Here is a 15,185-nt window from a genome sequence, read left to right on the forward strand (position 1 = left end):
AGACCATTGTAACAGTGTGAGAACTCCACTTGATGCTGAAGCTCAAAGATCTAGCTGTCTTACCTTCTTTTTTTATTCTGTACTTTTGCCTTCAATATTGCCAGTCATTTAGGCTATTGTAGATGCGAGGGGGGGGGGAGGACAACATATCAAAATATATTGTGATAATTTACAGGATGAAAAACCAGAAGCAAACAATAATATCTTTCCCTTTTTGTCATACAAGATTTTATTTTGAACACTTCGCATTGGGTGTGGCTGGCTACCTTCTTTTTGCCTAATACAGCTTTTCAGCCATTTTTATGCAGACTTCATTGCTACCAACAACCTCCCTTTGTTTTGGTAATAGAAAAATAAATGCTGTGTGATCTTCTCAGTAATCCTATATGCAGTCTGCTAATGTTTTTAGATCTTACTTTATTTTATGACATTGTATTATTTGGAAAGGCCCTCCTTGTCATTTTAACATATAGTTCTAATAGCTACTGTTTGTAATGCCTCCCTATTACCAGAATAAAATTTATATTTGTGTTACATGGGATAAATAAGGGCCTTTGTGTATATATTGACTAAAATGTCACAACTGCAGAGATATCAGGGGAAACATATCACATTATTGACTAGACTATTATTCTCCAATGTATGGTTAAATTGGGTTGTTCTTAGTATAGATATATAAAGAATTCAGTTTGGATGTTGCACCTATGGTTTTTAAAAAGTACATTTATTAACAAACGTGTCTCAAGCCAACAAAAGCATGCCCAGAAAATGCTTCATTACTGAATATATATTAATGCCATCTGTTTATAAAGGAATGTATATTTAATATTTGTTTTTATAATATGGGGGTATATTTGAAAAAATATGAATGCACGTGATGTTACATACAGATACTTTCCCTTTACATATAAGATACTCTTCACTAACGTTTTCCTTAGACTGCCCATAGGGAAGCACATAGTTATTAAATAAACTGTTGAATTACAGTAACCTTGACGTATAGTATAATACTATGTTTATCTATTCAGAAGTAACCCCTGTTGAGTTTCTACAGGAATTTATGTAGTGCTAGATCTTTTAAATCAGATTTTGCGCAATTTGCTATTGTGAGTATAAGCCATTTATTTGCAATAGCTAATACTGCTCAAAATAGACTGGATTGCTACAGACTATTCTCTGACTGAAATTGATGAAGTTGGAATAAACTTTTAATACCAAACAAACAAATGTAACAAAAACAGCTGTTTGGGTTTTCAAATAGAGCTATAATTTCCTAACATCCCTAGTGATAAATACTAAATTTGACAAAGCAGAATGTTTTAAAACTCAGAGTGAACAAAAAATCTATATTTGTTTAGATTTATCGTATAGACATTTTTTCAGTCTTTTAAAATATAAATATAAAATATTGGTGGAAAATCTCATACAATAATAGATTAAAATACAGGATTAAGAGAAATTGGAATTGTGTCTAGAGAGATGCTTAGACAAATGGATGGAGCAAAGAATATAACAAAAGACAAACACATGAAGGAAAACCAACATTTCAGGATACATTTTCATCCAAACTGCTCATCTGTTGAAATTTCAGTCTTATACCTGAAAGGATTGAAATAGATACAATAGCATCCTGGTAGAAATTCAGGTTACATTGAAGTTTGATAGACAGTTTGAGGCCATCAAAAACCTGAATGTGTTATTGCATCACTGAAAAGATTTGATTTAGGATATTCAAGAACTGGATTCAAATGAAAACATCTTTCCAAACATCGTTTTTTGTCAGACATCTATATTGCTTTAAACTATAAGCAAGTTTTAGAATTTTAAGGATCTATAGAAACAAAATGGAGAAGAGATATTTATCTGCAACCAATAAGGACATACTCTATCGCTACATGCACAAATGAAATGAAGTATCTTCAGGCTATTTATGGCAGCAGTAAATGTTATAACACACATCTGTCCCGCTTTTCCTTCTACCTTTGTTATATTGAATAGCTTGGGACAATGATTATAATCAGAAGATATCCAAACAGTACCAAGTTTGGCAAGGCTAGATTAAGTAATTGTTAATGGATGGATTGGTTATTGAAACAACCAATCTTGTAGTTAGCAGATTTAAAAACTTCATTTGCAATTTTCCAAATAATTTCAAAGTGTTCCAAGGAATTGAGAATTTAAAATTAAATAAAAACAGTCATCTATTTTTTTAAACAAAAGTTTCCTCCTCCTCAGCCAGTTATATTTAATATAATGAAGCCAAAATGTCAGTAGATAAAAACCTTAATTCTTGGTCTACAATCACAGCTATTAAAATTGTTTTTCTATAATTAATCTTCCATTGACTAATCCATTGAAATTTAAATGATTAAAGCTTATTTATTGATATTTCCAAATTTCTACCTTTCAGTATATTCTGCGTTCTATTTTTATATCAAATTCATATAGTACTGATTTCCATTTCAGCAGCATGTTATGCAAATTCTCCATATAATGTGATTTTGCAGTAATTATAGGAGAACTATTAGCCTCTGAAAATCAAAAATCATAACTCTGGGAGCACTTTTCCCAATTAACATTTCTAACAAACTGATTAACGTTTGCTGACTAACTTTTAAGAATATTTGTTAGGAAATGGGTTATCAGTCTCTTTCTGATCATGATTGTATAGTAGCTTTGATTAAACATCTTGGAGCCAGGAAGGTAAAAGATAGGATTTTGCCCAAAGTCTGCATGATTGCAATCCTATCTTTGCTGAACCCTGTAGAAATTAATTTATTCATGCATTGTTAATAGAAGATTTCATAAACTTTTCCAAATATAGGATTTCCAGAACATCACATATTACAATAAAATAGTTAAAACATTAACATTAAAACATTAACATTCTAAACATTAGTAATGAATAACAAGCAATGAATAGAAACAACAAATATCTACAGTTTAAATTCTGAGAAAATCCTTTTTGCTTTTTTAACTTAATATAATTCCGATTGATCTGAAGACAGTTTGAGTGCCTACAATGTTCCAGGCAGTTCATAAACAGTATCATAAACAGTAAATCAAACAAAAAACATAAATTTAAGGCTTTATGGCAAATAGGGTTGGTTGTATCAAAATTACAATCCATAGAGCCTACAATTATAATCCATAAGCCTATGGATACAGAATCTATGACTCATTGGGTGATTCTTTGTCAATATCTATTTACCTAAAGAGATAAACAAAATGACCTGAGATGAAGAAGAAAGCAGTGGGAATGACTTCCAATTTCCTGCTGGCTTCCCCATTGACTTTTCACATGGGAAGCTGCCAAGGAACATTAGAAATTACAGTCATGTCACTGTGCCTGCCCATCTGGATGCTACAGTAGCAACAACTTTGCAAATACAACTGGTTTGAAGATCCTTGAAATTTCAATTCAGTGGTAATAAGAGGTCCCAGATTTTGTACATATTCTTTAACATAGCAGATTGGAGGTCATTTGATTCAAAAACTGTTGCATTATAATACATTATTCGGGCTAACTGAAAATTTATTTATTTGTTTATTTTTCACATTTTGAACCACACATTTCTCTCAGAAGGGGAGTCAGGGTAGTGTACAATGAAATATAAAAACAATATATAAAAGTTAAAAAAATTAGAAATAGGCAAGGTTGAATAAATACTGTTACAATTAATTGAAAGTGAAGGAAGGGTTTTCAGGTTACAGACAGACACATAGTGGAGCTTTAGTAGCAATAGATAAGGATAGATTACTTTTAAAAAGAATTTTACGTCTTGGAGGAAAATCAGAATACAGAGGTAGCATAATAGTAATTGCCTAATTATTTTAGCATCTTCTCCAAATACATAAACAACACTTACTAGATGACCTAAGATTTTCTGATGCACAGAGACTTTGTAATGATTTCATGTGATGTTCAAACATTGTTACTAGACTGGTTTTAAAATAACCACAGATAGAATCAATGCATCATCCTTTCAAACTGTTAGCAAATACATTGCTCAGTGAGGCATGATTAGGAAAAGATATTTTAATTCAGTTCTTACATTCTTTTCTTAGAAAAATGCATAACTTCTCAATGGTTGCCTCAGCAAGACAGTAATAGTTTGCTGGTCATTTGTGGGTTCCAATCTTACATGGCTACACTATGTTGCTTTTCTGGAAACCTTTTTGCCTACCAGGATGTACAATAACATATTTCACAATGGGTTCTGATGGCAAGTGACTGCCCATAGAGTCACCACAAGTCAAACTCAACTTGATGATACCCTTCTTCCTCCCCAAATAAGAAACAGCTATTTGTACCTTACTGACCAGCCAACATTACAAATTAATTAATACCAGTTATTAATTACTGCTCTCTAGCTCAGTCATAGTTATATTTTGTGCTAAGTATAAGTAAAAATCCACCATCTGTCCATCTATCTGTCTGTTTATCTGTCTGTCTCTCTCTCTAGTAATTTTCAGAGCAGTTTGCTTGTTGGTGTTTTCTGTCTACGCAGCTTCATAAGTTCAGCCTTGTCTCTATGGTACACAGGCTCATAAGGGAGATGAACTTTGTCTGTGTTGTACAGAAGCCTCATGTAGTCCTCTTCATTTCTTCAGATTCATGAATTCACACATCAGAAATGAGACTTGCTGGTTTGGCAGGCCTTTTCTCCCCAATTCTGCTGTATGCTGAATGTCGCTTACTGTTAGAGAGAAGGGGAAAAGACCTCTGAGAGCTATTCAACTAGCCCCTCGTTTCTGCTCCAGCAACATTTCCATATGCAGTAGATAATCAATATTAATCTTCTGGTGTAGATCTGGAATAAGCTTTTCTTGCTGTGTGTCAAATTTCTGGTAAAGGTATATAAGCTAAAGTGGTAAATAACAACTCTCGTGGTTCCCTTTAATGAGAGCCAGATGCCAAGCTCACTTGCAATGATGTTTTCAAAATATTATCTGTAGTGTAGTGCATGGTATTTGGATCAGGAAAGACCTTATTCAAATCCTCGCTTGACTGTAGAACTCCCTGCATAATTTGAAACTCTTCCTTCTGGCACAGCCAAGATTATGTCATAGAATTGTTATAGGAGAAGGATGGGGACACTGCGTGCACAATGAACTCTCAGAAGGGGTGAAAAAGGCTGTAAACAAAACAAATAAATTAGTGCCACTTGTTGGACATTGGGGAAGGTTTGACATAGAAGAGTTAGATGGTAATTCTATGCACTCCTTGAATCATTTGGAGAACCTAGAACATGCATGTACCGCCTTTGAGATTTTGACACATTTTAGGGCCCAGGTACACTTTTCCCTTCCACATAACTTTTTATGAATGTGCTTTGATACAGCACTTGGGAACATCTAACTTTTTTTGCAATTACCTTTTGAGGCTTTCCCTCCTTATGGAGGGTGCAAATGATGGTTTTCTGCACAACTGTTAGGTCAGCAGTCTTTCCCATGATTGTGATTCCTACTGAACCAGACTGAGAGACAGTTTAAAGGCTCAGGAACCCTTTGCAGGTGTTATGGCTTAATTAGCTGATTAGAGTGGGACACTTTGAGCCTAGAATATTGCACCTTTTCACAATATTCTAATTTTCTGAGATGGTGGATTTGGGGGTTTCATGAGCTGTAAGCCATAACCATCACAATTATGACAAATCACAGCTTGAACTATCTTGCTTTGTATGTAATGAGTCTATTTCATATATTAGTAATTTTTCGAGTTTCACCTGTAGTTTGCTAACATATTACTTAGTTAGGAATAGTTAGAATATATTATAGAGAGTCCTCCTATTTCCTGAAGTAACATCTTAATGCCCATTTACTCCTGGTTCCTACTATCTGTGTCAGTCCCACCAAATAGACCAGACCAAGAATCACCTCCATAGGAAGGCTAAAACTACTTTTATTGAAAATTTTGCAAGTCTGATTGCGATGTACTTCATCCCCTTTTTATACCCTTGTGAATTAAGGAGGTGTCTCAGAACTACATTGCATATATTTGCTACTTGATTTGGACTTAAGATATATTGTTCTCCTTGGTCCATTTCTGTCCTTGCCCACTGCAATCTGTCTCCATATCAGCTCTTTGGAGTAGCCAAGACAGGAAGCACAAACCATGACTATTAACACTATATTTATTCTAAAGTTACAGTAATAGAATTTTACAAGTCTGAAAGGACTTCTCTGCTTCTTTACTTTCACTTTCTCCAAAAATAGGAAGGACCATTCTGAGATGCTTCCCACCCTACTTTTCCTTCTGAGGATTGAGATACCTTTTGCATGATGGTTGTCAACCAAGTTGCAGCTCTTCCTCCTCTCTCCCGAGGACATTCCCATAGACCATTACATTCCTACCTTATTAAAATATAACTTCTAATCTTACTCAAAATTTTTAGTGGAAGATTTTGTCAAAAGCCTTTTCAAAGACTAAATACTGTATATGTTGTCAACTGGCTCATCGCTAATATCATGCCTCTTTGCATTCTCAAATAACATCCACTCTTCCATGGCTCATTCATTCTCTCTATGCATGCTAAGCAGCCAGTGACTCAGGAGGGGAAATGTCTGGTTTGGTGGTGCTGCCTACTACTGGTGGTCCTCGACTTATGACCACATTCGAACCCAACGTTTCTGTTGTTAAGTGAAACATTTGTTTTGCCCCATTTTACGACCTTTCTTGCCACAGTTGTTAAGTGAATCACTGTGATTGTTAAGTTAGTAACACAACTGTGAAGTGAATCTGGCTTCCCCATTGACTTTGCTTGTCAGAAGGTCACAAAAGGTGATCACATGACCCTGGGGCACTGGAACTGTCATAAACATGCGTCAGTTGCCAAGCATTTTGATCACATGACCATGAGGATGTGGCAATGGTTGTACTTGTGAAAAATGGTCATTTTTTTCAGTGCCGTTGTAATTTGAAATGGTCACTAAATGAACTGTTGTAAGTTGAGGACTACCTGTAGTAGTAGATACCTATCCGAACCCAGAAAAATGACACTGGCAAGGGGGTCCAGAGTGCAGGCCAGACTAGGCAATCTTCTTGGTCCCTACTCAATCTAGATTCTAGACAGACAGACGAGAGGAGTCCGGGATCACAGCAGGAAATAATCTTTAAGATGCCTTGTTTATGAAGATTCTCAGTTATCCAGGTCATGGTTGTCCCAAAGGTGCTTATTCAAGAGGCAACTGGACTTTCTTTTTTTTTTCTTTGTAGACATTTCACTTCTCATCCAAGAAGCTGAAGAAGCTTCTTGGATGAGGAATGAAACATCTTTTAAAAAAAACCTCAAGAAAGCCCCGTTGCCTCTTGAAAAAGCACATTTGGGACATTCAAATGCCTTGTCCCCTCCTTTCTCAGAATTGTTTGCAGTTCTGGTAATTTCCAAGGTAGTTCTGATGACTCATTTAGCGTCTTAATATTCCAGATAATTTCCTTGCTTAGGTCAGAATATTTCTCCAAAATGATTCTGCTCATTCTCTCAGACCTTCGAGAGTGGACTTACTCAAGTTCTAATCATCTGGGGGGGGGGGGTGAGAGGGATGTAGATCAGAAAGCAGGGCTTTTCTGTGGTAGCTTCAGCAGTTTGGAATACCTTGCCCTAATGATGCCCTTGGTGCCCCCGTTTCTGACATTCTGCACCGCTATGGAAACAATTTTACACAAGCGACTTTTGAATATAATGGTAATTGCCTGCCATTTTTTTCTTTCATGTCTTCCTACGTGATTGGAGATATTACTGTATGTTAGACATGGATTGGTTATATTTTATTGTATGAGTTATTTTTATGTTTTTTGTACACCACATCAATCTGATCATATGGATAGTATAAAATGTAGTACATCAATAAATGGATCTAGGCAAAATAGTTGGCAGTCTTATCTATCTATCTATCTATCTATCTATCTATCTATCTATCTATCTATCTATCTATCTATCTATCTGCCTATGTCTATGTCTATGTCTATGTCTATGTCTATGTCTGTCTGTCTACCTACCTACCTACCTACCTACCTACCTACCTACCTACCTACCTACCTACCTACCTACCTACCTACCTATCAAAATGGCTGTGTGCGTCTGTGTATATTTCAGCATAATTCTGGAATGCCTCAAGCAATTTCAACCAAACTTGGTACACAGATGACTTACCCTCTGGAAACAAATATTTTGGGGGGGGGAAGATACCCCAAACACCCCTCGGAGTGTGTGTTAGAACAGCTTCTACCGTACTGCCTTAAAATGGATTCTACTGTACAGCACTGTGGAGTTGTCATGGTAACAGCTTCATAGTACTCCATAAGAGGGCTTCCTCTGGTAAGAGGGGAAATCCAACATTAGAAATTGCAGTGATATTCATGGAAGGAGGGTTGGGGTAAATAACTACCCAGGCAGCACCAGGTTAACAGCTAGTAATAAATAAATAAATGCACACAATCCCATGTATTTGTTCAGAGATAGCAGGTCTCTGTGTCTTGAAGTAATATTTGGCATGATCACTCGGTATATTGGACAAGATCTTCTCAGGGACACACTAGTTTTTCCTTTTGATGCCTTTAGACATTAACTAAAAACCTATCATTCTTGAGTAATGAGAAAACTATACAACTATCATACCCTACTGCCCTTTATTAACCATCTCTGTTGCTTATTTCATCTCACTGCTGGTCATCTGATTTATCTCCAAATTAGTGGGTAAAAAAGTCTACCTCATTAAGAGGGGGAAATTCTTATGTATCAGAGCAACTATGGGTAGCTTAAATATGTCCCACTTGTGAGCTTAGGACAGAGTGAAAGAAACATTACTGAGATATGGCAGAAAAAGGTTGTTCATGGGACATATTTGTGCCATGCTTAGAACAGATGGAGAAGGGTGGTCATTTAGATGTATCTTTTGAGGGGAAGGTTATCTATTCTTACTGCTGTTGTTAATTGCTGTATTCTGTTCTTTTATTATTCCTTTTGATTATGCTCATGAGGTAATTTGAAGAGAGAGAGAGAGAGAGAGAGAGAGAGGGAGGGAGAGAGAGAGAGAGATACTTGCATTTGTGATCCACAAAGTGGATGATTCACAAACATCACGAAGTGTGGTTAGATTTCCTATAACCAATTTATGGCTCCAGATGATTAAAATAGGCTTCCACAGTCTTAGTTTCAAGAAATGGCTGGGATGATAAATGTCAGGATGAGCATGATTGATATATTCCCTTTGGGTTAATTTTTTTTGTAATTCAATCACAATTTTAATCACAGTAAATCATCCTGACCTCCTTTTGCAAACTTAATTCACTGCCACGTGTAATCGTTAGTTGAATTGTGACAGGTAGACAAAGCTGCAGACAGTTTGTCAGGATTCCTAAGTTAATAGAATTGTTTAAAGAAGGATATGTACCCCCCAAAGTAAGATAATACTTTGCATAAAATGTATATCAAGAAACAATGGCTATGAGGCTCAGGGTTGACTCAGCCTTCCATCCTTCCGAGGTGGGTAAAATGAGGACCCAGATTGTTGGGGGCAATATGCTGACTCTCTGTAAACCGCTTAGAGAGGCCTGAAAGGCCTATGAAGCGGTATATAAGTCTACTGCTATTGCTATTGCTATTTCAGTAGAAATCTAATACCATACTGATGCAAATTATGCGTAGTGTTTGCAAAGGTTTTGCAAAGTTATGCCTGCTTCCCCCCTCCTTCTAAATTATTGAATTCCGAGGGATTCACAAAACTTGTCCTGATCATCATAGCCTAATCTAATACGAAATCTGCAACTTCATTAATTGGTTAGTGATCTTTTAAGAGCATGATGCCTCCTTAATAAAATGACGAATCACAATATACAAATAAAAATTATTGGAGGAGGCGGAAATAGGAATTAAAGCACATATCAATGGACATGGGTGTCCACAGATACTGTATTGGAACATAGGCTCTGACTGTTTTTTTTAATTCAATAATCCCACTTTCAAGGTGCTCTGTCCAGTTAAGTTGAAGAACATCTCTACTCTCTATATTGTTAGTGTAGTGGGTCCTCCTGCTTTATTCATGTAGACAATGCATTTTCCAACATCCACAAATTTGACAATTTCATGGTAATTTGATCTCCTCATATCCATAAGCAGTCAAGAGTTTCCTGTATAAACTTCCCTGAAAGTGTGTCTTGAAGTTAATGGTTAAATTTTTATCTTCAATAAAACTATTTCTGGAAAAGCCCCAATCTTTATTGTTTTCCTGTTTCCTGATATTTTCGCCCTTAATTAAACAATCAAAATTTACTCCCACAGTTCTTTTTTGGAAAATATGCTGATTTCCAGAACAAAGCAAGTAAATAGCATATTTAAATAGCATATTTAAATACATCCTTTTAGCTCTTTGTGTTCCTGAATGATTATTGTTTGAAAGCACAGAAATAGTTTGCCAATGTCCATGAGAATTCATGTCCTAAGCAAGCAGAATTTACACTTTTTAAATAATGTTATGCAATAAAGCAGGGGTGTCAAACTCAAGTCTTGTGGGGACACCATGGAAATAGTGAAGGACTGGTCCATGGTGCCTCTGTCAGTGAAAATGGATCCCAGGAGGGCTGTGCGTGGCCCTTCCGGGCTCCATTTTCATTGGCAGAGGGCTGCGGGAGGCCATTGTGCCCCAAAACAGAACCTGGGAGAGCCACACGCAGCCCTTCCGGGCTCTGTTTTCGCTGGAAGAGGGCTGCAGGAGAATGCCCACAGTCTTGCCTGGGCCATCACAGGTATTTCCTGACACAAGTGATGTCAAGCTAGCCATGTCCATCTGGCCCTGATGCGGCCCTCAATGAAATCAAGTTTGGCACTCCTGCATTAAAGCATAGGAAAAGAAGAAAGCACAAAAAGGTATTAAAATCTTGGTTATCTTACCAATGAAATAACACAAATTAATTTCAGTAGGCATAGCATAGGTTTGGACTGCTAGGCATTCGTTATACTTCTATAATCATTTAATCGGGCTGCAACTTTGCCATAATGTTCAATATGCATTTATTTGTGATCGAAGTCTCTGATGATACGATTGGAGAATTTATTGTTTGCCTTTCATCCTCCAGCTATTGATCTCTTATACTGGCGTGACATCAAGCAGACTGGGATCATGTTTGGAAGCATCCTGCTGTTATTATTCTCCCTAACCCAGTTCAGTGTTGTCAGTGTAATTGCTTACTTGGCATTAGCAGCTCTCTCGGCCACTATCAGCTTCAGAATCTACAAATCAGTGCTACAGGCTGTGCAAAAAACTGATGAAGGACACCCATTCAAGTGAGTGATCTCTGGTTGGTTCTAAGTGTGACGATTGGTAAAAAGTTTAAAGTATTTTTAGAGAAATAAATTCCTACTTTGATCATTACCCATTTCATTCCTTGAATTGACTGAATATAATTGAATTGTTTGCCAACTCAATTAGCAATCACTAGTTTTTCACATTAACCTTTGAGCTAGATATCCATATGTGAGTGTTTAAGATTTAACTGGCCAACTGTTGAGCTTGGTTGGGTGGGATCAGTCAAATCAAAAGGCAAAAAGCCTCCAGAATGGTTTTCCTGCCTCATTTATAGACAGCCCAAATCTAAACATTAAATTTGACTGCTTTCATCCAAACAAAAATTGTTAAGGAGGAAAAGTTGCCCAGTATCATTGATGATAAACCTTAAGATCCATCCTTCTTCAAGCTTTTATCAACTTCATGTGGACAACAATCATATACAATATATAAAATTTGTTGGCAGTATGGATCAGGAATCAGATACCAGCCCTGTGAATAGCCAGTAATATTTTTATTGGTCCAGGCTTTTCTCGGTCCAATTATATTGAATTTGCCCCTGAAATTATCCTTTATCCTCTTTACTTTTTTGTCCAGTTGAAAACTATCTTCTCTAAACAGAATATATGGTGTATAAAAAAGAGGGAAATGAATTTAAGCAAATAAATGAAATATGATCAAAGAGGCTGGCTGTCCCTATAGTTGGCATGTTTTAGTCTGCAACCCAGGAGTGAAATTCAGCAGGTTCTGAGAACCGGTAGCAGAAATTTTGAGTAGGTCGAAGCACCGGCAAATACCACCTCTGGCTGGCCCTAGAGGCAGGTGGGAATGGGAATTTTGCAGTATCCTTCCCCTGCCACGCCTGCCAAGCCACACCCACAGAACCTGTAGTAAAAAGAATCAAATTTCACCACTGCTGCAACCCAAAGATTCTGTATAAGAGAGAAGAATTCAGCTCATAAAATCTGAATTAGGCTTTTTCTTTTTCAACAGAAACTACTTGGAAATGGAAATGTCTCTCTCCCAGGAACAGATTCAGAAATACACAGATTGCCTCCAGTTCTATGTGAACAGCACAGTCAAAGAGCTTAGGCGGCTTTTCCTGGTCCAGGATCTGGTAGATTCCTTAAAGGTAGGTGACCCACCAAACAAGCATGGGGATTTAGAGAAGAGAAAATTTCAGGTTCGTGATGGAAGAGCTACATTGCCAGAGTTCTCAAATTAATTCCTTTAAGGTTTTCCAAGGATACTATCATGGCTGGTACTGGAGAGGTAAATAAAATATTTATTTTAAGAAAATCAATATATAATTAACAAGTAGGATTTAATGTCATGAGGTATCATAGTGATCAGATTGATGCTTAAAAATAAGATCTGTTTGAAATTATAATAAGTTCTTATTGCAATCAGCTTGAATTGAATCTTTTTTTCCAGCACTGTTTCTTGTTAGCTCTCAGAATGTGTCATAATGTGCTTTAAAAACCTCAGTTCTATAAACTCTGTCATGTAGCAGATACATTAATTTTGCCAAACTCATTCTTCTTCTACAGAATTTGAGGTTAAAAAAAGGCTACAAATCTCCCTTTCCAAACACTGAAAATCTGGCTCAACATACTCTAGGATTTGAGAGCCCAGAGTTCACATTGTTTTTCATTCATGTTCATTTTATTTATGCATGAATAAAATGAACATGAATAAGCAGCATTCCATTTTTTTAAAGTAGCTCAAGGCAGTTCTTAGAGAGTGTCTCCCCCCCCCACCATTCAGGAGGTTCTGACCAGTTCTGGAGAACTGGTAAATACCACCTCTGACTGGCCCCGCCCTCATCTATTCTCTGTCCCCCAAGTCCCACCTGATCAGGAAGGAATAGGGATTTTGCAGTAACCTTCACCTGGAGTGGGGAGGGAATGGAGATTTTACAGTACCCTTCCCCTACCCACAGAACCGGTAGTAAAAAATTTTGAATCCCACCACTGGCCTGGGAGTCCTAGTCCATACCCACAAAGCACACTAGCTTTCAGTTAAAAGGAATAAAATTTAGGGCTTTTTAATACAATACAGTAGCAGAGTTGGAAGGGACCTTGGAGGTCTTCTAGTCCAACCCCCTACCTAGGCAAGAAATGCTATATCATTCCAGACAAATGACTATTCAACATCTTCTTAAAGACTTCCAGTGTTGGGAAATTCACAACTTCTGGAGGCAAGCTGTTCCACTCACTGATTAATTGTTCTAACTCTCAGGAAACTTCTCCTCAGTTCTAAGTAGCTTCTCTCCTTGATTAGTTTCCACCCATTGCTTCTTGTTCTACCCTCGGGTGCCTTGGAAAATAGTTTGATTCCCTCTTCTTTGTGGCAACCTGAGATATTTAAAGTGGAAGTTTAAAATTTTAGGGTATAATTATAATAGAGTATTAAACTAATTATTTTCTAGAAATTGGATGAACATTTAACATTATTTAAAAGCAAGCAAGAATTTAACGTATCTGATTTAGAATGCAATCCCAAAGTCAGTTAAATATGTACAAATGGCCATATTATTTCTTGAGATACCATGCTCAATTTAAGCTAGCTCCCCATCACATCTTCTTGCAATAACGCAGAAATGCCAATTTACTTGGTAACACGATAGTTTCATTTCTTCCTTAGCTTGCAAGGGAGAGAAAAATGTGAGGGAATTATATAGCTCTAATGATTCAGAAAGATAGGAAATGCCTTCCTTCCTTCCTTCCTTCCTTCCTTCCTTCCTTCCTTCCTTCCTTCCTCCCTCCCTCCCTCCCTCCCTCCCTCCCTCCCTCCCTCCCTCCCTCCCTCCCTGTGATTCCCAATGTGGGTCCCATGCTCCATAGGGAGGCAATTTAATTTTTAATGGGGGCAATTTGAATCTTGTTTAAACCACATTAATGGCCTTTTATGCTTCCTCCCTGGGTAGAGTTCACTTTTTGCATAAAGTAAGAATTATATATCACAGGGCGGGGGGATCAGGATTTTAAAGATGCTTAGGTGGGGCATGGCCAAAAAAAGGTTGGGAACCACTGCTGAATAAATAGATTTATTCCCTATTAACTACTGACCACAAAGCTTTGGTTACACCAGAATGTTCATCTAAAAATGTAATTAAATGTATTTAATTAAATAATAATGGACAAACTGAAGTAGTACATCTAAACTTTCCAATATCACTTATTCTTATGTTGGTAGTCTAGTGTGATTGTGGAATTTTAATTATTGTATTATTTCCAATTCAGTTTGCAGTACTAATGTGGTTGTTGACTTACGTTGGAGCTCTCTTCAATGGCCTAACTCTCCTGATAATGGGTAAAATTAATCATTTCTTTTAATTTGTATCACAATAGCTTTGTGGTCAAAATAGATTGAACAGTTTCAGTCAAATATGTCCCTCTCTCTTGTCAATTGTTATTGTTTTTTGGTAATTTCTTGAAAGTACATGTTTGTTGTTTAACACTTCTGCTAGTTTCAAATTTATTTTCATGGCTGGTATGCCCATAATGATGATAAGAGTTTTAATTCAGGAGACTCAGATTTTATTCTTACATTATATTCCAATTTCTTTTTTTCCTCAGTTCCCTTAATCTCAATTTCTAAGATTCACTTATTAAAGTAATTATAATAGTACGATTATAATAGTATATAATATAATTATCATGTTATCACATCCTCTGTATTTGCTCTGTATATTATTATATTGGCTTATTGTACATCTTCATACTTCATACATCACATTGTTTCAATACAATGATTATTTGTTCAGTATTGATTGAAGATCATTAGCAGTCTAATATTTAGATAACAGACTATTCATTGAAAAAGACGCATTACATCAATATTAATTACAGCTTAGGATATATATGTTAATGAGCGTAATTTACCATTTTTTACAA

At 36.5% G+C, this 15,185-nt stretch overlaps 1 protein-coding gene across 4 annotated transcripts in view; it reads left to right on the plus strand.

The window, feature by feature from the left end:
* RTN1 (reticulon 1) overlaps nt 1-15,185 on the plus strand; it is a 114,129-nt gene that overhangs the window by 95,026 nt on the left and 3,918 nt on the right. For all 4 annotated transcript variants that reach the window (XM_087727683.1, XM_087727688.1, XM_087727696.1 and 1 more), the window contains 3 exons: nt 11,078-11,285; nt 12,280-12,418; nt 14,532-14,601. In XM_087727683.1, the coding sequence (XP_087583809.1) occupies nt 11,078-11,285; nt 12,280-12,418; nt 14,532-14,601 (417 nt within the window). The remainder of the gene's footprint in view (nt 1-11,077; nt 11,286-12,279; nt 12,419-14,531; nt 14,602-15,185) is intronic.

The sequence above is a fragment of the Thamnophis sirtalis genome, unplaced genomic scaffold, assembly GCF_051295495.1.
Source record: "Thamnophis sirtalis isolate CommonGarterSnake01/CBP01778 unplaced genomic scaffold, rThaSir2_p1.2 scaffold_1, whole genome shotgun sequence".
NCBI lineage: Eukaryota > Metazoa > Chordata > Lepidosauria > Squamata > Natricidae > Thamnophis > Thamnophis sirtalis.